The 25,728-nt window shown below is 47.3% G+C and overlaps 1 protein-coding gene and 1 pseudogene across 1 annotated transcript in view; one reads left to right on the forward strand and one right to left on the reverse strand.

Annotated features, from left to right (window-relative positions):
* Positions 1 to 13,958, reverse strand: part of TSPAN3 (tetraspanin 3) — a 56,600-nt gene extending 42,642 nt beyond the window's left edge. Inside the window, exon 1 of the mRNA XM_053928237.2 lies at positions 13,695 to 13,958. Coding sequence (XP_053784212.1) covers positions 13,695 to 13,757 — 63 coding nt within the window. The 5' untranslated portion in view covers positions 13,758 to 13,958. The remainder of the gene's footprint in view (positions 1 to 13,694) is intronic.
* Positions 1,539 to 2,575, forward strand: LOC112301841 (speckle-type POZ protein pseudogene; annotated as a pseudogene).
* Positions 13,959 to 25,728: the final 11,770 nt, after the last annotated feature.

Here is a 25,728-nt window from a genome sequence, read left to right on the forward strand (position 1 = left end):
AATATAACAGTCCCCTAAGTAAGAACACCTCACTGATTTCACAAAATAGCCTGATGACGGTGTGTCAGAAATGGTGCACATACACACAGCATAACTACTTTGGATAAAAATGATGCACCGGTAGAGGAGATTTCAGTCTTTTAACTGCGAGAAGTATCATATGCCTGGATTAGTGTAACTCTGCCCAGGCAGAGTGGTCATTTTTAAAAACTGAAATAGAATTGCCCTGGCTGGTGTGGCTCAGAGGACTGAGCGCTGGCCTGCAAACCAAGGGGTCTCTGGTTGGATTCCCCGTCAGGGCACATTCCTGGGTTGCGGGCCAGGTCTCCGGTTGGGGGCGCACGAGTGGCAACCACACATTGATGTTTCTCTCCCTCTCTTTCTCCTTCCCTTCCCCTCTCTCTATAAATAAATAAATAAAATCTTTTTAAAAACTGAAATAAAATTGACATATAACATTGTGTAAGTTTAAGAAGTACATTAATTGATGTATTTATATACTGCAATATGACTACCACCTTAGCATTAGTTAACATCTCGAAATCGTCACATAATTATCATTTCTTTTTTGTGATAAGAACAATTAAGATCTAGTCTCTTAGTAATTTTGAAGTTTATACTGTATTTTGCCAGGTAAAATGCATTTCCATGTACAATGCATATCCACATTTTGGGTGAAAAATGTGAAAGGATGATCACTTAGTAAATTATATAATGTTTAATCACAACAATTGAAAAATTATTAATAATTTTTTGAAAGAAGTAAAAACTGGTAGTTACAAGCAGTCACAGTGATAGAAACTACAGCGTAGGAATACGGTCGATGATCTTGTAAGAAGTATGCATGGTGTCAGATGGGCACTCAACGTGTCAGGGTGACCGCGTTAAATGTTTAATCGCTATGCTGTACACGTGAAACTAATACTGAATATCAACTGTAACCGAAAAATAAACATCTTTTAACCAACTATAAAAATGATCCCTGAAAGTCTAGTCTCAAAATAAACATTTTTAAAAAACAAACAATAATGTTTGTGGCATGTTAGATGAAAAACACACACCCATCACATACAGCCATTTAAAACCCACCGAAATGTCGACAGAGTTTATTGGGTCGGCCAAAAAGTCCACACAGTTTACTCTGCAAAATAAGACACATTTTTCATTTTCAGCAATAACTTTATTGATTTGGATATTTTGAAAATGTCAGATGTCTCCCGCATGGCTTAAAGTTGATTGTTCTCAATTAGTGTCTCGATGTGATCACTATCAACTTCAACTGGCTTACCCAACCGTGGAGCGTCCTCAAGCAAAAAACCTCCAGCACGCGGTGTGTCAGTGTGTGTGTGTGTGTGAGTGTGCACGTTCAGAGTGTGTGTGTATTTGCGCATCCACAGTCCCACAGGTCCCGGACGTTGCAGGCAGTATGAGGCGAGCGCAGGGGGATGGGGACCAGCAGCTGCCATTCTCAGGGTGAAGAGAGAACAGAAATCTTTGTCCCCTAACTTTGGAAATTTCATTTAACCTTCAAACTGGCAATGCCAAGGGTTCCAAGGCCTCCACCTCCGGCAGAAATGTCGAGCGGCCCTGTAGTCGAGAGCTGGTACTACCCACGGGTGTTTGAGAGTACACCCAAAAGGGCTAGATGAAGAAAGCAAAGATTACCTGTCACTTTACCCGTTACTGGTCAGCTGTCCAAAGAGTGAAGTTTGGGCAAAATTCAAATTCTCCATCCTGAATGCCAAGGGAGAAGAAACCAAAGCTATGGAGCCAACGGGCGTGTAGCCAACGGGGTTGTGGAGACGAAGACTGGGGCTTCAAAAAATTCATCCGCAGAGATTTTCTCTTATGCGAAGCCAACGGGCTTCTCCCTGCTGACAAGCTTACCCTCTTCTGTGAGGTGAGTGGGGTGCAAGATTCCGTCAACACTTCTGGCCAGAATACCAGGAATATGGCGAAGGTTCCCGAGTGCCTGCTGGCCGACGAGTTAGGAGGACGGTGGGAGAATTCCCGGTTCACAGACTGTTGTCTGTGTGTTGCTGGCCAGGGATTCCAGGCTCACCAGGCTATCTTAGCATCTCGTTCTGCAGTTTAGTGCCGTGTTCCAACGTGAAATGGAGGGGAGCAAAACGAACCGGGTTGAAATCAGTGATGTGGAGCCTGAAGTCTCTAAGGAAATGATGCGCTTCATGTACACGGAAAGGCTCCAAGCCGGGACAAAATGGGTGATGGTTTGCTGGCCGCTGCTGACAAGTATGCCCTGGAGCGTGTGAAGGTCACGTGTGAGGACGCCCTCTGCGGTAACCTCTCCGTAGAGAACGCCGCAGAAATTCTCATCTTGGCTGACCTCCACAGTGCAGATCAATTGAAAACTCAGGCAGTGGATTTCATCAACTATCACGCTTCAGAAGTCTTGGGGACCTCCCGGTGGAAGTCCACGGTGGTGTCACACCCCGACTTGGTGGCTGAGACGTCCTGCTCTCTGGCTTCAGCACAGTGCCCCTTCCTGGGACCCCCACGCAAGCGCCTGAGCAGTCCCAAGATCCTGCTGTTGTGAGACTCCGTTTATCTTCCAGAAGCAGCAGCCACCGTTGCTGCCACTGACCACCAGGCAGACAGCGCAGTCTGTGGGGCTTTCACTCTGCTGTGGGGGGGACTGCACTGGGGCCCCAGACTTTTAAAGCAGCACCAAATAAACTGGGGGAAACACGGGGAGGGAGGGGCTGGGGACTTGGGGCTGTTCAACTTAATGAAAACCCTGTCGCGGTGCCACTGTGCCCCTTTGGCCTGGCCGAGTTTGATCCCGTGGGGCTTCGGTTTAGGCGCTGGCCCTGAGGACACCCTAGCGGCGTGGTACTTGGAGAAGCCTGTCTGCATCTGACCGAGCAGAACACACCGTTAGGTGCCTGGAGCAAAGAGGAAAGAGAAAGGAGGACTTTTAGTTTTAAGACAAGGAGAAAGAAAAGGAAAGAAGAAAAGATTTTTGCAAAATTTCTCAAAACTCAGTTTGTGGATTCCAGTATAACTTATATTGAGAGAAGTTTCGGTCCCTCCAACTGTGCTAAAACTTGGGTATTTGTGAAAACTTCTCACCCCCCTGCGAGTATTGGGAGGAGCTCTCTGGTTGTCAGCACTTACTGTTCGCAGGAACACAGCATGTCCTTTTGTCCCTTTATGAAAAGTGACGAGTGCAGGCGCAAGGGGAAGGAGGTTATTTGATCTGGAAGATGAGTGTTCTGATGTGGTGACTTTTGCAGAAAATCTTTATTAGTGTTGAAAATTGGAAAAAAAAAATCCACCCAGAATTCATACTGTCTTGTCAAGAACCATGGTTCTCTGTTTTCAGATACTGAGGAAGATGTTTTTTGGCATTTTTCTCTGATTTTATTTCTTGTTCCTCCCCCACCACCTTTTCTTAAAAAGAAAAAAAAAACCCACACAAAACAAAAAGAAGAGAAAAGGAAATTTTATTATTAATGCTGTGTGAAAAATCCCAGCCCCGATTGCTCAGCTGTTCGTACCTGCACAGGAGCCAGTCCTATCCCTTCCAGTTCACCCCTCTTCCTACAGGGGAGAAGTTCCAAATGTTAATTTTTTTCTTTTTGAAAATATAAATAATGATTATTTTGGGGAGGGGAGGGGAGGGGAGGAGAAATCTCCCCCACGAAACTTTGAAAACCACTTTGACATGTTTGATAAGTCAACAGCACCTTCTCCAGACACGGCACAAATCTTTTTTGGACCTTCAGTTGCATTTTTACCTTTCTTGAGATAATAAAGCACAATATGCCAAAATGTTGTGTATTTTCTTCCAGCCTCTATATTACAATGGCTACACAAAATTTCACCAACTTTTTATAAGTTTTTTTAAATACAGGCTGATATGACAGCTGTCACGATACAATCTAACAAAGTTGTTTGGAACAAAGTTAAGACAAATAAGCGCTACTATAGCCATCTTACAAAAAAAAACAGACTTTTTGGCCAACCCAAAAAGTGAAATTACACTGACGTGAGTTTTTAAAATACTTTTCAGTGGAAGAGCAGAAGATGGTGGCAAAGTAGGTGGGAGCTGAGCCTTCTTGCTCGTGCACCCAACCGGGACACTTGGATGATGGTTCAAGTAAACGAAGTGAACAGGGTCTTACCTGATACCAAGTGTGGAAGCCGACATGTGCAGCACAGGATGCTGCAGAATGGGTGGTAAGGATGTTTTACAGGCTGACGGGGGAAGTCCCCTGGCATGGCACCAGAAACCACGGCTGCTACGGGGACAGTACTGGAGGAGAGCTGGGTCAGGGACAGCAGCCTAGCGGCTCCCTCCCCTCCCAGGGTGAGAAACCGCAGACCTGTGCCTGGAGCGACTTCGGTATGTGAAGTCCCCGGAAGAGACAGGCTGCAGGCACACGGCTGGCAGAGCACCCACGCTGGCACAGTGGTCACCAGCAGGGACAGTGCCGGAGGGTGGGGGTGATTCCGGCTGTACCAGAAGCTGGGGGAAGAGGGGTAGAGCGTGGGAGAGCGGGACAGCGGCTCCCAGCCGCAGCAGTGCCCACAGAGACTTTTTTCAAAAGCGGGACTGAGTCGTGGTGTGCTGGGAACTGGCGTCTGTAGCTGCCCGGCCAACAGGGAGGGAAGATTGTGGGCGCGATTTGCTCCCCCTAGGCACACCTGGCGAATTGATCAAAGGGGTGCAAACGAGGTGGTTTCTGGGACCAGCCTGGTGCAGCAGTGCAGAGTGGAGAGTGCAGGCCGCAGAATGGTCTGAGGGAAGTGTGCTGGAGACTGTGCACCTGTTTGCTGTAGGCCAGGCTGAGCCCCGTTCTTGGCAGAACCACCAGAAGGGGGAAATTGAGCCCAATCCCCAACTGCCTGCAGGAGCTGGAAAGATCTGCAAAACCAGCGGGGCAGGCTTAACCACCAAAGGGAGGCTTTTTTTTCTTGTTTTCTTTTTGTTTTTTGCAAGAGTAAGACGGCAAGGTTAATGCTGAAAAGGGCCCATTTTGAACTCCCTACAGGGAGACAAAGTATACTGTTTCGCTGAGGCCATCGAAACAGAACATTAAGATAGGGTACAACAAAGGGGGTTCAGGGCACCGCCCAGACTTGTCTGGCACACAGAGCTGCAGACTACGCCAAGCAGGAGAGAGCTGACACGCTTACACAGATTGCCACCTGCCCCCCACCGTGAAACGGACAGCTATTTAAGCAGAAACTATGCATTACTGGAAATAAACTGGGACAGACTGAGACAGGAGGTACAGGGGCAGGAGAAATGCACCCGCAACTTTCCCAGAAGACTGAACAGTGCCTCCCGAGTGAGACACTGAGACTTTATTTCTCAATCGCAACAGAAGCTCCCCCTACAGGGAGGGCAAGGAGAAATACATGCAGTGTGCAGACTCTGCCAAAAAACTACTCGGCCTAAGTGAATTTGGCAAAATGGCAGACACAAAGTCAATATTCAGAAATCAAAGGCATTTCACCAACAATGAAATGTCAGAAACAGTAATCAGGAGAAAAAAAACCCATTTGATACAGCAACAAGAAAAATAAAGTACTTAGGAATAAACCTAATCAAGGAGGTAAAAGACCTGTACTCAGAAACTATACTACACTGAAGAAAGAAATTAAGACGACACAAACAAATGGAAACATATACCATGTTAATGGATTTGAAGAATTAACATCATCAAAATGTCCATACTACTCAAAGCAATTTATAGATTCAACACAATCCTTATTAAAAACCAACGACATATTTCATGGATATAGAACAAGCATTTCAAAAATATGTATGGAACCATAAATAACCCCAAATAGCCACAGCAATTTTGAGAAAGAAGAACAAAGGAGGAGGGATCACAGTACCTGATATCAGACTATACTACAAGGCCACTGTAATCAAAGCAGTCTGGTGCTGGCATAAGCACAGACACATAGATCAATGGAACAGAACAGAGAGCCCAGAAATAAACCCAAGTCAATTTAGTCAGTGAATATTTGACAAAGGGGGAAGGAACATAAAATGGAGTTAAAATAGCCGCTTCAATAAATGGTGATGGGAGATTTGGACAAGTACACGCAAAAAGATGAAACTAGACCACCAACTTACACCATACACAAAAATAAACTCAAGATGAATAAAAGACTTCAATATAAGTCATGACACCATAAAAGTCCTAGAGGAAAATATAGGCAGGAAAATTTCAGATATCCTACACAGCAATAATTTCACCAATACATCCTCTAGAGCAAGGGATATAAAGGAAAAAATAAACAAATAGGAATACATCAAACTAAAAAGCTTCTGCATGGCTTAAAAAAATCAAGAAAATGGAATGGGAATCAACTGTATGGGCATACATATTTGTCAATGATACCTTAGAAAAGGGTTTGTTGTCCAAAAGAACTCAAACCACTCCACACCAGAAGGACAAGCAATCCAACTAAAAAATGGGCAAAGGACCTGAACAGACACTTCTCCAAGGGGGACATACAGAGGGGCCAGAGACACCTGAAAAATGCTCAACATCACTAGCTATCAGAGAGATGCAAATTAAAACCACAATGAGATACCACTTCACGCTGGTCAGAATGGCCATCATTAATAAATCAACAAACAACAACAAGTGCTGGCGAGCCGTGGAGAAAAGGGAACCCTAGTGCACTGTTGGGGGGAATGCAAACTGGTGCAGCCACTGTGGAAAACAGTATGGAATTTCTTCAAGAAACTAACTATGGAACTGTCTATTGATCCAGTAATTCCACTGCTGGGATTATATCCTAAGGGCCCTGAAACACCAATCCACAAGAACCTAAGCATCCCAGTTTTCTTAGCAGCACAATTTGCAATAGCCAAGTGCTGGAAATAGCCTTAGTGCTCATCAGTAAATGAATGGATCAAAAAACTGTGGTACATTCAAACAATGCAGTACTATGCAGGAGAAAGAAAGAAGGAGCTCCTACCCTGTGTGACCTTATGGACAGAACTGGAAGAGTATTATTATGCTAACTGCAATAAGTCAGGTGGTGAAGGAAAAATACCATATGATCTCAGCTCTAAGTGGAACCTAGTGAACAAAACAAACAAATGAGCAAAACAGAAGCAGAGGCATGGAAACAAGAACAGACTGACAGTGACCATAAGGGAGAGGGGAGGGAGGGGCATGACGGGGGAAAGAATGGGAAGGGGCAAGCCAAGGACCATGAACAGAGGACCCATGGGCACTGACAATGGGGAGTACTGACTGTGGGACTGGGGGGGACAGAGCAGGGAGAGCAATGGGGAAAAAGGCAGGACAATTGTAACTGAACATTAAAAACAATCTTAAAGTACTTTTTAGTGTCTTCATTAAAAAGCAAATATACTACCTGCAGAATCAGCAAAGTCGTATTTAAAATTATGTCTGAAATTGAGACTTTATTTTCCCATTATGAATCCCTATGTTGTCTTAACCAACAACATAAACAGGCATCTTCTCAATCGTGAATATTTTATGCACCTCTGCCAATCTGCTCCATTTCTCACTTTTCTTAAGTCTATCTGGCTTTGACACACCTTCAGATGTTTTCTGATCATTTAGCACAAGTCTGATTCCTTCAGTATACATTATCATTCTTCCCCCCGCCCCGCCCCCGAAATACCACCTTTCAAGGAGACAAAGTAAAACAACAAAAATCCTGCTTGTGGGTGTATGAAGCTTTGATAATAAACCACTTCTGCCATCATTACCAACACCTCTGTGTGCACAGTGAAGTGAGCCAGGAGGTGAAAGACAAATACCATGTGATCTCACCTATAAGTGGAACCTAATCAACAAAACAAACAAGCAAGCAAAGTATAACCAGAGACACTGAAATTAAGAACAGACTGACGGTAACCAGAGGGGTGCAGGGAGGGAAATAACTGGGGAAAGAAGGGAAAGGTCGTCACGGAACATGTACAAAGGACCCATGGACAAAGCCAAAGAGGGGTAGGATTGAGGGCGGGAGGTGGGGGTGGGAAAATGGAGACAACTGTATTTGAACATTGATTAAGAAACCGACTAAAAAGAAAAAAACACAAAGTTGTTCTCTTTAATCCAATTTATAACTACCAGTTGAAAGACCCGGAAGTTCAGGTGACAGTGAAACTGGAGATCAACTAACAGCCAAAGTATCGTATCCATAGCAGCAAAGGAATTGGCTGTTTTCAGGCTGCAGGGTTTCAGGCGTCATCTGAGAAGCATGAAATTTAAACACGCACTTCTGCATTTCGGCATTTGCGTTTGTTTGTCTGTTTGTCTGTTTTCTGAGACCCTCTGTCCCCATACGCTACTTTAATTGTAGAGAGAGCCAGTTTTTCCTATAGGACCTGGGGGTACTTAAGCTTTTTAATAGCAGAATATGTCCATGCATAGCTTATGTGTTCAGTCAGTAGCAGCAACAAAGACGCAGTGTCACCATTTACTGCCCCCTTTAGTAAATCAAAAACAAATACATAAATGCAAATATTATTCTCATCTACTGACTCTACCAAGGTATTAAGAGTTGGGGGAGGAGGAGATGATAATATTTTTAAATAAAGACTTGAAACTGTCCGTAAGTATGATCTGAGGAATGGGGTGGGTACATCTAGAAAGTAAACGTAAGTATTAGATTTTGCCCGTCTGCCCTCTGTCCCCATGAGCTGTTAGCAGGGACTATTGTCATTTTGCTCTTTGTATTTTTCAGAAAGATATAAAGCATATTTAACAAGTATTCATCGAGTAAATTATTCTTAGGGTATACTTGTTAGGTGGAAGTATAAACTTCATGGAATAAATTTTCTAAAAAAATCCTAACTTGAATGGGGGTCTTATGAAATAATATTAAAATACTTCAAAGTATGATAAATATCCTAAAAAGCCAATAAACAACCTATTCCTTAAAATGCTTCTAAAGCTAGCTTTTCTGCATAAGGTCCCCTGGCTGAGGCTGATTCCAAGTTCCCAACGCTGTATGTTCCTTCAGTTCATGATTATTCATAGCCGCCAGGCACTGGGTCAGTAGACAGATAACTGAGAATCAGCAAGGTTGGCAACATTCCTTTTCTTAACTGTCAAAGATAAGTTAAGAAACAAGCGTCCTATTATGTACCATGATTTGCTTACTGATAAAGTTGGCTTTTCGTCTAGTGGACTGAAAAATAGCTATGAAAAAACCCTGTAAGCTGAAGGTGCATTCCAGCGACACAGTCCTTTTCAAAGCAGTAATTCACGATGCTAGAAACCCAAGAGGTACAGACACAAATTCCAGGATGTCAAGTGGAGGTTCTGGTTTAAAGTATCACAGTCCCAGTTCGAACGTGTAGGATGTGCTGGAAACACAAAATATGTGTAAGATTTGTGAAAAGAAGTTTTTTCTTAAAATATTTCATTATAAAAAACTTTAAACAAATGCACAAAGTTAAACATTTTGTTGAACAAATTCAGCATATTCCTGCCTTAGGGCCTATGGGAGGCTCCCTGTCTTGAATGCCCTTCACTTCCTCCAAGTCACCCTGAAAACCAGCTCCTTAAACTCCAGACGAAGTCTCATCTCTTTGGAGAAGCCTCCTTTACCAGCCTAGGGCAGCAGCTCACTCACTCCATCGTATAACCCTGTTTTTAACCCTCTGCGTAACAACAACACGTCACTTCTCTTATCTGTAATTCTAAGTCCTGCTCCACCAGGAAGAAAGTTCTGCAAGTCCGAGATCTTCACTGCCTTTTCCACCATTTTATCAATAACACGCGCCCAAACTAGGAGTTCACGTATTTGTTACTTCTGTTTAACAACGCAACTTTCCTTCATTACATGTATCCAGAGGGAAGGGTGATGTGGAAAGCTTTTCTTCAGTGGGATACATTTTAAAGGTTACACACAGCTTCTGCATACCGTCTGTAGGACAGGCTATTTCCCACGCATGGGTGTGATGAGAAGCTGCCACGTCCTGAAGCTGTTTCTGGCTTCCTGTGGCAGTTCCCGCCCCACAGCTGTTTTAGCGTTGCTGTCGCCTGTCACACAGATGAAAGACACAGCCTGAACAGGTGTGTGGAGCACAAGTTCTACGAGCACGGACAAGCTCTCTGTTGCAGTCCCTACAATACCGAAGACACCTATGTGCAAAATTAATACCGGCCAATTGGTTTTTCTCACAGGGTAGGAAAAGTAAAGGTAATTTGTATAACATGGAGCATGATTAAGTACTCAAATAACTTTACCAAAATTAAAGCCTGTAAATTTAAAGGTACTGATTTAAACTTGATTTAGATGAGACCGCCTGGGTCAGATCTAGCGACCCACCCAAGTAAGAATCATCTCTGACCTTCGTACAAAGGTGCAGTTAATGACCTTCAATAGCATTCAGTATTCAGTCACGTACTTCAAACACCACTAATCCTCCTCCATAAACCATCATGGGCTCACATTTACAGCTGTGCCACTCCACATAAACAGAGATCTTACGCTGTACATCCTTGCACTGGTTCAGAAGGGTCTTTCAAGCCACAGCCCTAATATTCTGGAATGTAATGAGGAACTCTGCTTTCATTTGACAGCCTTCAGGATTTTAGGACTGGTTATTTCCCCTTTTAGTGTGTGTCTTTCCACGGGAACTTTCTCAGACCGCACTGTCCAAGATGATCTAGGCCGAGTCAATGTTAACAATTTTGGCTGACACATCATTTAGTGTGGGGCCCATACATGTCAGGCACATGCTATTTCCACATCACAGCTCATTGAGCAAAGTGCCAACTGAACCAAGATATCAAGATATTAAAAGTTTTAAAGACCTTGCCAAAGTCATTAAGCTTTAATACTTATCCACACTCAGCCAGCACCGCCAGACCACGAAGAGCCAGCACAACGGATAAGGAGTTGCTTGAGAGAACCGAGATGACCTTTCAATATGCCCTGTGCAGGGGTGTTTACTCTTCCAGTACTCACTAATGCCTCGAAAGGAGGAAGGGGCCACTACCTAAGGTCACACGTGTCAGAACTGCAGAGCGCACCACAGGTTCCCAGGGAGAACCAGCTAGCACGTCTGCTTCACGTGCTTCCTTGTGACGGCCCAAGTGTTCGATCTGACAAGTTAAATGGTGTGTTTCAAACACTGTTTCGGATTCTAAACAAGGTTAAAATCAGTATGTTCTAGAGAAAGTAACTCTAATATAGCCTGATGAGATCCTTCTCCTTTCCAAATCTCTTGAAATCACACTTTGCTCTAACACCAGAGGCTCTAACGTACAGGGCACCCTGAGTTTGAACGCAGGCTCTGCCACACCCTGCGAATGTGACTTTTAACTCGGTGACCCTTAATGTCCTGATGTGGAAAACAAGTGTACTACTGCTCCCTGCCAGATGAGGTTGATGCGAGCATCCTCCAGGTAAAGCGCTCAGCACGGTACCGAGGTATCATTACCACCAAATGCTAGTTACCGTCACCATCAGATTCCAACAGTCTGTCCCTATAACTAAGCATTTCACGGGACGCACACCTACTAACAGTTTCCTCAAAAGTCAGGTTGCACGAACCTGCTCTCTCCCACTTCTCCCCCCCTCCACGTGTCGACTTCCTTTTCACAGCTCACGAAAGCTTTACTACCCTTGCTAACTAGATAAAGGGTATTTTTACTAGATGGTGTCACTGTAGGCCTGGCAAAAACGCACTATGACAAACAGCTGACTTTCAACATACCCTTTTTCACTGAAGAAAGTGCCGATAGTACCTATGCTAACACAAGTTCCAAAGATTCATAAGCAATCAATAATTAACTGATAATTAATAAATAAAAATGTAAGTATTTATTTAAAGAGAACAGCTCCTGTATTTCCAGTATTTTATTACATTAACAACAATTCCAGTCCCTAAGCTTAAATAGCCTAGAATTCATGTAATGGATTATTCTTCAAAATCAAACAGTTATGCCCATAAAAATCCTTGCTTTGGCTGAAACTCCCCCACCCTGCCCCAGGCGGCAGACTTTGACCCAGCGGCTTCAACCCTCTTGTCTGTGCTGAACCACCCAAGGGAGTGTGACCACTTCGACCTCAGTCCCCCAGAGCTCGAACCCCCTTCTCTGTGAAGAAATCCGCGGCCTCCTGTCCTTGGCGTCCGCAAAGCTCATTCACCTGCGGTGAATCTGGGCCCGGGCGAGCAGGGCCAGGCCCCATGGTAGGAGTCCGGGCAGGCAATGGGAGCCTCCGCAGCCAGGCCTCTAGCTCTCCCGGGGTCTCTCTCAGGGCACAGGCACCCTCTCTCACCTAGAGAGTGCCCATGCCGTCCCTTGACCCCCGCATGACACCTGCATCCCGCGATAAGCGACCCTCTGCCTCCGTGGGGTACGAAGCCAAGTCTCTGCCTAATTATCTGCCTAATAACAGAGTGTTTATCAGTTGAGGATCCCCGAAAATACCTTCTAAAAAGGCTGTAACTCAAACCAAAGTATGATAAACACTAATTGGAAAAGAAGAAATCATGAAAAGCCCAATGGTACCTGCGAGATTTTCAACAGGCGCTATAATTGGGGATCTTTCCATCACGGCGCGGACATCCTGAAAGACTTCCGTAGCCACACGTGTGCGCATTATTATACATAATTATACACAGCTCTCCCTTCAGGCCAGGGCAGCGGGGAAATAAAACGTTTCATACTCTTTCCTCTGAGGGGGGTAGGGAGATGAGGATTCTAAGAAGGATGTTCCCCCACATTAGGTACGTGCGTGGGGACGAGAAGTTGCACGGGACGCAGAAAGCGCGGCAAGTGGGAACGTTCCGGGAGTGCCCCGGGGAATGTGATGAGCGTCGCCTTCGCAGGGCGGCAAGCGTTCGGGAACAAGGCCGGTCCGGGGCAGGAAAGGGGGCCGAGTCAGCAGCTGCCAGGTCGGGAGGAGGCCGACACTTACTATACTGATGAAAATTTGGGGGGTCGGAGTGGGGAGAGGATGGGGCTGCAAGGTCCGGACGACCCGGAGGCTAGAGCGGCTGGCAGGAGCAACGCAGGTTGTTACAGAAGTCCCGGCCGAGATAAGGACTCGAACTAAAACCAAGTGGTTATAAACACCCCTTTCTTTGGGGATGTGTCAAAAAAAATAAAATAAAATAAAAAATCCTAAGCCACCTTTTGTCGAAAGGTAACTCACTGCTTTTGAAGTCTCGTGACATCCTACGTGTATCTACCAAGACTTTTAATTTCAGCTCCCCACCCCCACGACCAAAACTGTCTGTTTTTCTTGGTCGACGGATCGTTCCCCTTAGCAAGTCGCAGCCTTTCTTGCAGGTTTCGAGGCGGTAACCGGCCCAGCAGTTCTCCGTAAACACACTTCGCTCCCAGTACGACGTCCTCCCGCGTCGGCGGGTCCCGCCCGTGCGCTGCGCGTCCGAGCATCTCGCGACGCGCGCCGGCGCAGCGGCTGCGGGCCCACCAGACCGCAGGGCCGGGCCCTTTGGGCCGTACCCCGTTTCAAGCCTCAGGTCTCGAACGAACCTGCTGCGAAAGCTTTCGGTCCTGCCGGCTGCTCCGCAGAGAGGACCGGGGCCCGGCCCAGGGCCGGCCCGGAGGCCCGAACGCCCAGGCTGCCCGAGGCCCCCGCAGGCCCCCGCCCGGGCCCACGAGATGCTGCCCCGCCAGCACCGCAACCCACGCCGCGCGGCCTCCCCTCACCCTTCCGCTTCCGCCGGCCCCGCTCACCCAGAAGATGAGGTTAAGAAACACCAGCACCGTCTTCGAGGACGTGATGCCGCACTGGCCCATGGCGCGGCAGGTCGCGGCGGCCCCGCTCGGCGGGCCCCGAGGGCGAGGGCGCCACCCGACTGCGAACGGCGCGGACGTGCGCGGGGCCCCGCAGAGCCGCCTGCGGAGCTCCCAGGCCCCGGCCCAGCAAGCCCCGCGCTGCTCCTAGCTCCACCGCGCTCCTCCGCGCAGCCGCCGCAGTGCCCCCCCGACCCCCGCGCCCGCGCCCTAGCAACAGCGTCCCGTCGGGAGACGCAGCCTCAGCCAATCACGCGCTCGGCCGGCTGTGCGAAGGCCGTGCCTCTTAAAGGGGCCCTAGGGCTTCGTCGGCGATTTTTGGCCCCTGGCCCACCGGGATGCAGATGGCTCCTTAAGGAAGCTCCAGAGGATGCAACCGCTCCCGTCCTATGGAGCCAGTTTCCTGCGCCACGCTTCTAAATGATTCAGAGCCCGCAGAACGTGGTCTTTCCACCAACCCAGTCCCCGTGGCAACCCTTTGGTCCACGGTGGTTGGCGCCAGTTCGGTATCAACAGGAATCCCCAGTTTGGTGTGTGGGGAGGAAGAGACCTTGATTCAGTGCAAACATCTCAAACATGATACAGCACAGCTGTGAGGCAACATGGCTGTGGAGCAGCTCAGTAGTGTTACAGCTCAATTATGGAAAAGCTCGGCTATGAGACTGGCCCTGAGGAGGCTGCCCTGTGGCAAGGCCCCTCTTTGGGCACACAGCTGTGCTCTGGGCTGGCTCAAGCTGGCCTGCGCCACCTCGTCCTGCTGTGACCTGCCCTATAGCAAGAGAGCTTTCCCTGCGTCAGCTCCAGCCAGGGACTTACAACCTACAGGTTTCAATAGAAAAGGAAAGTGGGCTGACTTATAGAGAAAGAAGTCTCAGCCCCAGGTCCCCGATTGCTCTGTTCTCACGTAAATGAGGACTCCAGATCCTCCCAGTTTGGTCGGAAAAGCACTGTCCGTCCTGATTGTTTGGAGGTGCTGCTCCGTTGGTTAATGGAGATACCAATTGGGATATAACTGCGAGGCTCCAACTGGACAGAAAAAGTGTCAGTCCTTTCGGTTGAAATATAATTCCAGGAACTCATCTCTATATGTAAGGGCTGGCTCAGTTGGCAGACGTAGTGCCGGCAGACAGTTCAGTGCCAGAGCAGGACGTTTAGTACAGGCTTCTCCCTCAAATTGTTCGTATGGGGGCCCCCAGTTTAGGAATGGCTGCTGGCCTCTGTTTTTACATTTAAGCCCAGTTAGCCACCAGGAGGCCTTTTGGGTAGCTGTCTTTCTTTCTCTGGGTTGACACCCCTGAGGAGGTTGCAGACAGTAATCTCTCCCACCCTAAAACATCAAGATTTCCCTGAACAAGTAACACCTTAGCACTGTTTGGGAGAAGTGCGGTAAACACCAACAAATATTTATGGAGAGCTCACCGTGCTGGGTGCTCGGCTAACTCTCAGACGAGCCACCAGAACAGGAAAAAAGCTGGTGATGGGGCTGGCAAGACAGAGGTATGTTTGTTTGGGGAATATGATTGGGGAGAGGTAACACATCAAGTTTGGACTTAGAACAATTACAGAACCATCTTTTTGCATTATAATATTTTACACTATTCTCCCAATTTTGGATCATCATAATTAATACCTTTTAAGAGCTTACCCTGTGTCCAGATCTTTAAGGCTATTAACTCATTTAACCTCATCACAACCTAAGGTGGAAGATAGTATGGTTGTCAGCTCCATAATGGGGTAACTGCGGCTTAAAAAAGACAAACAAACCCGCCCAGAGCTGCACAGAGAGTAGAAGGTGGTCTCAAGCATAAACCATGTTCTCAGCCACGCAGGGAAACTGCATTGCTTACTACTGTCTTTCCTGCCATTGCAACCCTGCACTCCCTCCTTGATTAGGCTCTTAAAAATGCCCATTTACTTGTCCTCAATCATCTCATTTTCTCACAATCTCCCTGGCTAATCACCTTCCCCAGGCATCTCAGTAGCCTTTCATTTTCACCAAGCAGCAGCAGGCATTTATTCACTCATCAAACCTTTTGCAAGCACCACCTCTTAAGTGGTGGGTATGCCATAGTGAGCACCGTAATTCTTGCTCCCATGAAGCGTACCTTCTGGTAGAGGAGGCAGACCTTAAACAAATAGGCAAGTAGGTTTATGACATGATATTGAGCACCGATCAAGAACAGTGCAGAAGGAGAGAGACAGTGATGCAGGAAGTCCTCTCTGACTTGAAGATGTTGGCAGAGACCTGGGTGAAGTAAGGGAGGAGGCCATGTGGATATTTGGATGAATAACAGCCCGTAGGTGCGAACAGCAGGTACAAAGGCCTTAAGGCAGGAACATGCTCCTTCCAAAAGGAGCACTGAAGAGCCAGTGGGCTGGAGGTCAGTGGAGAGCAGAGAATGAAGTCAGCAAGGCCAGATTACCCAGGGTCTAGTAAACCACGTGTGGTGGGAAGATGCTGCAAGGCTTTGGGCAGACCAGTAATATCATCTAACTTAAGTTTTTAAAGTACCATTTTTGCCCCACTGTGAATGTCCTAGTTAAAATTGAAGAAATCAGTGAACCCTCATGGCTTTCAGGTATGAGTCCTTTCAAGTGTCTAGCCCCTTTCTGGTCCCAACCATCTGCCAATTTATTCTCTGTTTTACTGTTGCTGCCTCTCCTCCTTCCCTAAAACATCTCCTTTGCATTTCTCCATTCTCATCTCATTACTTCCCATTTCCCTGGGGAGGCCTTCACTGATTTATCACTTCCTGTCTCCTGAACCTCCAGCCTGTCTTCCCTTACTCGTGCCTTCCCCTGAGATGACGGGTCTTCTCCCCTCCGACAGACGCACACCCAGACCACACACACACAGCTTTTTCTGTAGATGGCCCGAGGGAATTGGTCATTTTAAACAGCACCCTACATGCTTCTAACGTGCTACATGTTTGCAAACCACCATTCTAAGTTTATAAACATGCTTCAGTTTCGCCAGCCTACAAAGAAAATCTCTCACTTACCACTACATTTCTCTCTCTCCCTTTTCCTCTCCCTCTCCTTTCAGCTCCAGTTCCTGAAAGACCCTCCAGTCTCGCATGTCTTAGACTTCACCGTGCATACGAACAACGTGGGAGCTTGTGAAAAGGCAGAGTTTGATTAGAAACCCGGGCTGGGGCCAGGAGGAAGTGGACCGCTCTTTGTAGCAAAGGAATGGTCTTGGTCTTGATCCTCTTGCTTCTAATTCACTTTTTTAAACCCCACAGCACCACAGATAGTGTTCCTGCCAATGGTACAGTGTTGCGATCCTTCAAGGCCAGGCAGATTCATGATATTCGTGCAGACAGACTAATATTCACGGAGCCGTTGGGACGTCTGGCACGCTTTTATTCACAGGTGGGCGAGCCACACACGCTGCAAGCTGCGTGTCTATCTACATGTCTCATGTCATGGCCCTTGCTCCCCAGCGTGGCACCTGTCCCCTTGCGTGTCTCTCATCATCATCGCCCCCAGCAGGGAGTCCCTACCTGTTTAAGTACTAGAGGGGAACACAGCCGGAAAACTGTCAGAACATTACATAACATAATTCTGCACATGTGAGCCCGCTTCATGCTGTGGGAACAGTTGATCGGACCCAGTCTCAAGGCTATGGGAACACTGGTTATCAGGCGCCTCCAAGGCTATGGGAACACTGCTCCCCCTAGCGACCCAGACACCTGGGTGAGGAAGCCAGACTGCCTCCACTCACCCTACAATCCACCCCGTCTGGGTTCCTCACCTCACAATCTACATGAGGATGTCTTCCACGCAGTCCCTTGGAGAGGCAGGCAGAGCCCCACACCCATGACGCACAACAGCAGCACAGGCTATGGCAACAAGCAAGCAAAACACAAGTGCTTCCGCAGCGGCAGTGCAAGCTTCAACAGCACGCAGCCAAACCACAGGCAATCAGGCCACCCCTCGGTACAACGGCCAGTCCAATTTCCATACAAGTAAGGCCACCCATGTGGGCCACACACCCAGAGGGTCCCAGTGGGAACAGCAGCCCACGCACCATTCTGCACCTCCCAGCATGTCCGGGAATATGGGTCTGACACAGACCTGTCGGAGTCCAGCCCACCTGGGCTTGTCCTTTGGAGTTCTCAATGCAAGGGGGAGCCGGTCCAACCAGCTCCACAGCCTCAGCTGTGAGCCACCTCGAGCCATCCCATACAGAGTGGCCGCTTAACAGCCTGGGCCGGTCACACCGCTGCTTGGCCCCAGCATAGATGTCAGTCCAGGTAGCATTCCACACGGGATGTTCACGGTTCCACTGGTTCTGAAGCCAAATCCAGTCTGAGACAGAAGCTGGAGAGATGCACCATGGGAGGCTGGCCAGCGTGCTCAGGGGGAGTTCAGTGCAGACCCAGCATGCTGATTGGGCGGCCACTGAGGCATAGGTATGAACCCAGTCCACTAAGGTGTTACTTTGCACCCTAAGGGCAAAAAGGCAGAGCAGTTATGGGCACCCGTAAAGGCAATTCACGACCCTCTGGCAATATACCAGCAAGCTTCTGGTCAGCCGATAAGATGATGGCTGGAAGAGGGGTCTTCCTAGGTGTGAACACCAGACCTTTTGTGCCTCACCTGTGAGTTCAGCATCTACTTGCAACAGGGGAGAACTCATAATGGGCCATAGGTAAGTCACAAAGGTGCCATGAAGAAGCATTTTGTGGTCTGCTGGCCCTGGATATTCCACCTTTACTCCTGGGGGCCAGGTCCCCATCACCCAGGGCACTATTTGTAAGTTTCTCTCCACCCTTGGCCCCAAGAGCCACCCAACACATGTGAGAGGCTTTTATTTCCCAAGGCCACGTCCAAGTGGTTGTTTGCCCTCACTCCAGGTCCTCCGGAGCAGGCAGGAGAATATTCCCATTTTCCCGTGCCTGGTTTCAGCAAGGCACCCTTAGTCTGTACCTGCAGCTGAATTGGAGCTGCAGTCCGCTGGAGCAGCACTTCCACCAGAGCTGGGACCTCCACCCACCCCACCCCCCGCCCCCAACTCCTCTCAGGTAGAGTCCGGAGGACGGTCCACAAGCGTTTTGTCCAACCCCTCAGTGTAGGGGAGGCAGCTGCAGCTCACAGGCCCTGATTTTAAGAGACCATTGTATTGTTCAGTCATTCCAGCAGCTTGGAGATGACGGGCCACATGGAATTTCCAGTCAGTCTGCAAGTCACGAGCCCACTGTTGTACCAAGGCCCCAGTAAAACACATCCCCTGATCGCTTTCAATGATCAAGGGTCTTCCATAAGCAGCACATAAGCGCTCCAGCACAGCAATTACTGCTTTCCGATCTGGGTACCATGCGGGACAAGCAGCTAAAGATCCTGTGGCCGTGTTCACACCTGTAACAGCATACTTATACCCCTCTGAACTAGGTAGGGGCCCGATTACATCCACCTGCCACTGGGTCAGCGGTACCCGTCCCCACACCACCTGTCCAGAAGCTCCCACAGGCCTTCAGGGGTGCTCTCAAGAGCAGACAACACAGGTCTCACAAGCTTCCTGAGCCTCTGCCAATGTAACAAGTGACCCCCAAGTTTTGATAGTGGACCTCATGGTCTTCTGCCCAGCATATAAGAGACAACAGTGTAGCCGCTGAGCTACTTCCCTTCCTGAGGACTGACAGGTACCGTTTCTAGCCACCGCATCTTGGCTAAAGAATCAGCCTCATCATTCCCAGGGGGAGCAAGAGGGGCATGTCCAGTAGCATGATATACAGTGATTAGTTTCTGATGAACTAACTCCCATAAATCTTGCCACAAAGCCTGTCCCCACAATGGTCTATGCATAACCATCCATTCATGTGTATGCCAGGTAGAGATCCATAATGTTAGCCCCCAGTACACTGCCCAGCTATCTGGGCAAATAGGGGCGGGGCTTCATTGACTACCAGGAGCCATACGGCTCAGTGTTCTGCCCATTGGCTGCTTTGTTCCACGCCAGTGTCAAACCAGATCGTCTCTGTTTCTCGTTGGACAGCCACAGCAGTCCACACAGCAGGCTGGCCCCTGCTGGACCCATCAGTATGCCATGCATCTGAGGGAATGGGTGCCTGCCCTCCCCAGAAGGGGCTAGTTTCCATCTCTTCTATAGGGACAGGAGCAGTAGATTCCTCATCTACATAAATAACTGTACCTAACACTTCCTGTAGCTCAGCCCACAAGGGGCTAGTGGACAGAGTACTCCTTTGCTGCAGATGTGGGCGTCTTAGCCGTCCCACTTAGCTGATGTGGGCATCTGAGCTGTCCACTAGGAGGCCTGGCCATCCAGTCCCCGACCCACCCTGCAAAGGGATACATGGTCCCAACTGTCACGGGGGCAATTTCTGTTACGGCCTCAGTGGCCAACAGGGCAGCATACACTGCAGCCAACTGCCTTTCAGTCAAGGAGCACCGTACCTCTGCTCCCTTCCAGAGTTGGGACCGGAAACCCAGGGGTTGAAGAAGCCATTCCGATCGTTGCCACAAACCCTACCCAAAGCCTTCCTGTGTCACAGGCACGTCTGGCTCACAGGGTCTAGCAGGGTATTTCCTCCCTCTTCTTGGGAGGCTGGCACAGCCGTATGGCCCTTTAGACACACAGGATGGGCCTCTTTGGGTCACACCTAAATAATCCACCAAAAGTTAATAGAATCAATAAAATAATTAAGTGAAGTAACAAAACACAAAATTAATATACAGAAATCTCTCATGTTTCTATACACTAATAATGAACACTCGGAAGAATTAAGAAAACAAGACTGTTTTACAATTTCATCATATAGAATAATAAGCCTAGAAGTAAAAGAACTGTATGCTGAAAACTATAAGACATTAGAGAAAGAAACTAAAGAAAACAGAAATAAGACTTCCAATCAACATGGAGGAGTAGGTAGACACACTTCACCTTCTCGCAAAAGCACAAGAAGTATTAAACTAACCTCAAAACAAAAAATATCCAGAGCTGCCAGAAAATTGAACTGTATGGAAGTCTGAAAACCAAAGATTTAAAGAAACCAAATTCATCCAGGCGGGTAGGAGAGGCAGAGTCACGGAGCTGGGGTGGAGAGGATGCAGGGTGGCAGCAGCGACTGCAGCACAATGGATGGTCCCACGTTCCTGTGAGGTGGATAAAAATCAGGAGGGATACCAGGGGAGTGAGCAATCCCACCCACAAGCCAGACCACACAGCCCAGGGTTCCAGTGCTTGGAACATATAGCCTCATAAGTTCTGGCTATAAAAACCAGTGGTGGTTGGGGTGGCAGAAGAAACTGCCGATTTCTCAGGAGCGTCCATTTAAAGAGCCTGCAGGGACTTAGAACATATGCAAACACTCTCACTCTGGGAATCGCCACCAGGGCAACTGCTTAGGAGGGCACCAGTCACACATGGGAAGTGGGTGAAATGACTGGAAACGGGGCTAGTGCCAGGCAAACCTCCAGAAGCCAGACAGTGGAACTGTCCCCTCTCTGACCCCTCTCACCTCACAAAGCCACAGAATGGTGAAGAGGGTTGCCCCACCCTGGCAAATACCTAAGACTTCATCCCATACAAGTTAATAGGTGCGCTGAGATAGGGAGTCAATGCAGCTCTACCTAATACACAGAAACAAACACAGGGAAGCTGCCAAATTGAGCAGACAAAAAAAAAATATGGCCCAAATGAAAGAAGAGAACAAAACCCCAGAAACAGAACTAAACGAAATGGAGATAGTCAACCTATGAGATGCAGAGTTCAAAACACTGGTGATCAGGATGCACAGAGAACTCAGCGAGTATGGCGAAACCGTAAGGAGAGAAATGAAAGTTACACTAAGTGAAATAAAGAAAAATCCACGGGGAACCAACAGTGAAGGAAAGGAAACTGGGATTCAAATCAATGATTCTGAACATAAGGAAGAAATAAAAATTCACCCAAAAACTTAAAAAACAAGCAAAGTGGACTTCCGGCCAAGATGGAGGCATAGGTAGATACACTCTGCCTCCTCACACAACCAAAAGAAGGACGAGAACAAATTTAAAAACAAAAAATAAACAGAACTGCCAGAAAGTCCAACCATATGGAAGTCCAACAACCAAGGAGTTAAAGAAGAAACACTCGCTCAGACGGGTAGGAGGGGCAGAGATGGGCAGTCAGGGAAGAGAGGACTCAGGGCAAGGCAGAAGCTGAGGATGGGGTGGGCGAGGCAGTGGCTGGCAGATCAAGCAGTCCCACATTTGCATGCAAATAAACTAGGAGGAACAACTAGGGAGTGAGACAGACTGCGCAATCCAGCGTTCCAGCATGGGGAAATAGACCTCAAAACCTCTGACTGTAAAAATCTGTGAGGGTTGCAGGTGGAAGGAGAAACTCCCAGGTTTATAGGAGAGTTCCTCAGAGAAACCCACAGGGTCCTAAAACATGCACAAGCCCACCAACCCAGAAATCAGCACAAGAAAGGCCCAATTTGCACGTGGGTAGAGGGAGAAATGACTGAAAGCCCAGCAAGCAGCATTGTTCCTTCTCAGACCTCTACTCCACCTACAGCACCACAACACATTGAAGTGAGTTACCCCACCCTGGTGAATACACCTCTTCCTTACCATGGAAGAGGTGTGCTGAGGCAAGGAAATAAGCCCAAATGAAAAAACAGATCAAACCTCAAAAAATAGAACTAAGTGATTAAGAGACAGCCAACCTATCAGATGCACAGCTCAAAACACTAGTAATCAGGATGCTCACAGAAATGATTGATTATGGTCACAAAAAAAAAGAGGAAAAAGTGAAGGCTATGCAAAGTGAAATAAAGGAAAATGTACAGGGAACCAACAATGAGGGGAAGGAAACTGGGATTCAAATCAATGGTTTGGACCAGAAGGAAGAAATAAACATTCAACCAGAACAGAATGAAGAAACAAGAACTCAAAAAATGAGGAGAGGCTTAGGAAACTCTGGGACAGCTTTAAATGTTCCAACATTTGAATTATAGGGGTGCCAGAAGGAGAAGAGGAAGAGCAAGAGGTTGAAACTTATTTGAAAACATAATGCAGGAGAACTTCCCCAATCTCGCAAAGGAAATAGACTTCCAGGCAGTCCAGGAAGCCCAGAGAGTCCCAAAGAAGTTGGACCCAGGGAAGTACACACCAAGGCACATCATAATTACTTTACCCAAGATTAAAGTTAAGGAGAGAATTTTAAAAGCAGCAAGAGAAAAGCAGAGAGTTACCTACCAAGGAGTTCCTGTAAGACTATCAGCTGATCTCTCAAAAAAAAAACCTGCAGGCAAGAAGGGGCTGGCAAGAAGTATTCAAAGTGATGAAAAGCAAGGACCACAACCTAGATCACTTTCTTCAGTAAAGCTATCATTTAAGTGGAAGGGCAGATAAAGGACTTCCCAGACAAGGTAAAGCTAAAGGAATTCATCATCACCAAGCCATTACTGCACGAAAGGTTAAAAGCGATTTTATTTAAGAAAAAGACTACTCTACTTAGTGAGGCTCTCAATTAATTGGAAGGCAAAATAAGGAGTTTCCTAGACAAAAGAAGGTTGAAAGAATACACCTCCACCAAACCAGCTCTGCAAGAGATGCTAAAGGGGATGCTATAAGAAGAGGAAGAAAGAGAGAGAGAGAGAGGAACACAGGCACGAAGGGAGTAAAATGGCAATGATGGAGAATCTATCAAAAATAACCTTAAATGTTAGTGGATTAAATGCTCTGTTCAAAAGACATAGGGTAGCAGAATGAATAAGAAAATATGACCCCCACATACGCTGCCTACAGGAGGCCCACCTCAGAACAAAAGATGTACACAGACTGAAAGTGAAGGGTTGGAAAAAAATATTCCAAGCAAATGGACAGGAAAGAAACAGGGGTATCAATATTTATATCAGACAAAACAGACTTCAAAACAAAAGCCATAGAAAGAGAGGGAGACAAACATCAGTGTGTGGTTGTCTTTCACGTGCCCTCACTGGGGACCTGGCCCACAAGCCAGGCATGTGCCCTGACTAGGAATCGAACCGGCGACCCTTTGGTTCACAGGCTGGTGCTCAGTCCACTGAGCCACACCAGCCAGGATGCAAATGCTGTTGGTCTTGACGGTTTTTTATCAAGTCTTCCCTGAGAGGTGTGGTTTTTCAACCTGTGAATTCAAGCCTCCCGTTACTTTGGGAATATTTTCTTCTGACTTTCCTTAGCTCTGTTCTCTCTCCAGGTTCCTTTCTGCATTTTCAGCACCGTGTTTTTATCCTGAAGCGACCTTCATCTTGGCAGCCACGTTTGTAATTTCTGAATTCTCTCTCTCTTGCATGATAACCTGCTGTGGTTGTGACGTCCTCTCAGAAAACGAGGGTCCGACTTTTCACAGCGCTGCTTCCTGAGCTCAGTCCTTTCCACTGCAGGTCTTCCTTCTGGGCTCTCACCTTCGTGCCCTCTTTCGGGCTTTTCTTTCTTCTCATATTTTGGTGATTTATTGTTGTAACTCATGATTTGATTTCTCCTATTCAAATGAAGGTCTAGATCCTCACTCTCCAAAATGAATTCTACAGCACACTACTTCCACGGGATATTAAAAAGGATTATAAAGAGAAAAGTTCATTGTTTTAATAAGTTTGGGAAATGGTGAGTTAAAGAAAAAAATATTTAAAGTTACCACAGAAACACCAAATAAGAAGATACTGAGCAACAGAAGCTCTCATACATCTCCGGGGGTGGGGTGGCAAGTGGAAACTGGTTTTCTGGAAAACTTTTTAGAAGTGTGCACACACCTGCAAATTCCATTTCTAGGTATGAGTCCCTAGGGAAAGCACAAAACGTATGTTCACAAAAAACCTAGTACAGAGGTGTTCACAGCATCTTCGTTCAAGCAAAAACTGGAAACTCTAAATATTAATACTTAATAGAAGAAAAATAAATTGTAATAAATATACCCTTACATAAGAATACTCTTCGATAATTAAAAATAATGTACTGCTGATACATGATCAACAGGGGTGAATTTTGCAGATATTACGCTGAGTGAAAGAAGCCAGACACGAGAGATCACGTATTGTATGAGGATCCATTTATATGAAGCTTTAGAATGGCCACACTAACCTATTGTTACAGAGTCACAAAGCAGTTCTTCTAGGGTGGGGGGATAAAGGGGAAGTGTAGGGGAATCTTTCTGGGGTGATGAAAATATCCTAAATCTTGATATAATTGTGGGATGTATGAGTGTTATCTCGTCAAAATGCACTGAACTTAAGATCTGAAGTTACACTGAAAGCAAGTTACACAATAAAATATTCCGCAAGACTTCTCAGAACCTTTAATAACCTACGGCACATTACGAATGTCAAGAAGGGCTCAGCACACAGGCTTCCCTGCCCTAATTTGAGCCTCGTTGGGGGTGGTGTGGACAAGATGTGTTGTTCACTTCCAAGTGCATGAACTGGGAGCAAATGGCCATCGGGAGGCAGAAGCCACAGGATTTCTTGTGCCTCATGTCCCAGGTCTCATGACTACTGTGGAAGCAAGAGGCTGTGGAGGGGAGGGGCAGGTTCGGGCCCCTGCCCCACCCACACATTCCTACAGCTTCTACTAAGGGGACCTCAGGGTGTCCACGAGGGCAGTAGGTGGTAATATCCAAGAGCAGTAGAGAAGAAGACTCTGGCACAGCAGGAGCTGCCGCTGCTAGGCCAAGACTCTCTCGTGCTTTCCCTCTGTTCTGTGCAGGCCTCCTAGAGGCCTCACTAACTCGGCGCACAGGGACCATGCAGATGCAGCTCCTGAGGCTGCTCGGAGCTGGGGACTCCCTAGGCTTTGGTGGGGAAACCAGTCCCCAGACTTATCTGGGTGGATCACAGGCTATGCAGCACCAATGGGTTTCTCCTTTTGCTTGTTTTCATCTGCTTCTTAGCTCCTACAGACTCCTCAGGATGAGTACTGCCAATGGTACCCTTTGCTGGAGTACCATTGCTGCTGATGGTACTCTGACACTGCTAAAGAGGTT

This window comes from Desmodus rotundus, chromosome 7, assembly GCF_022682495.2.
Source record: "Desmodus rotundus isolate HL8 chromosome 7, HLdesRot8A.1, whole genome shotgun sequence".
In the NCBI taxonomy this organism is placed as follows: Eukaryota; Metazoa; Chordata; class Mammalia; order Chiroptera; family Phyllostomidae; genus Desmodus; species Desmodus rotundus.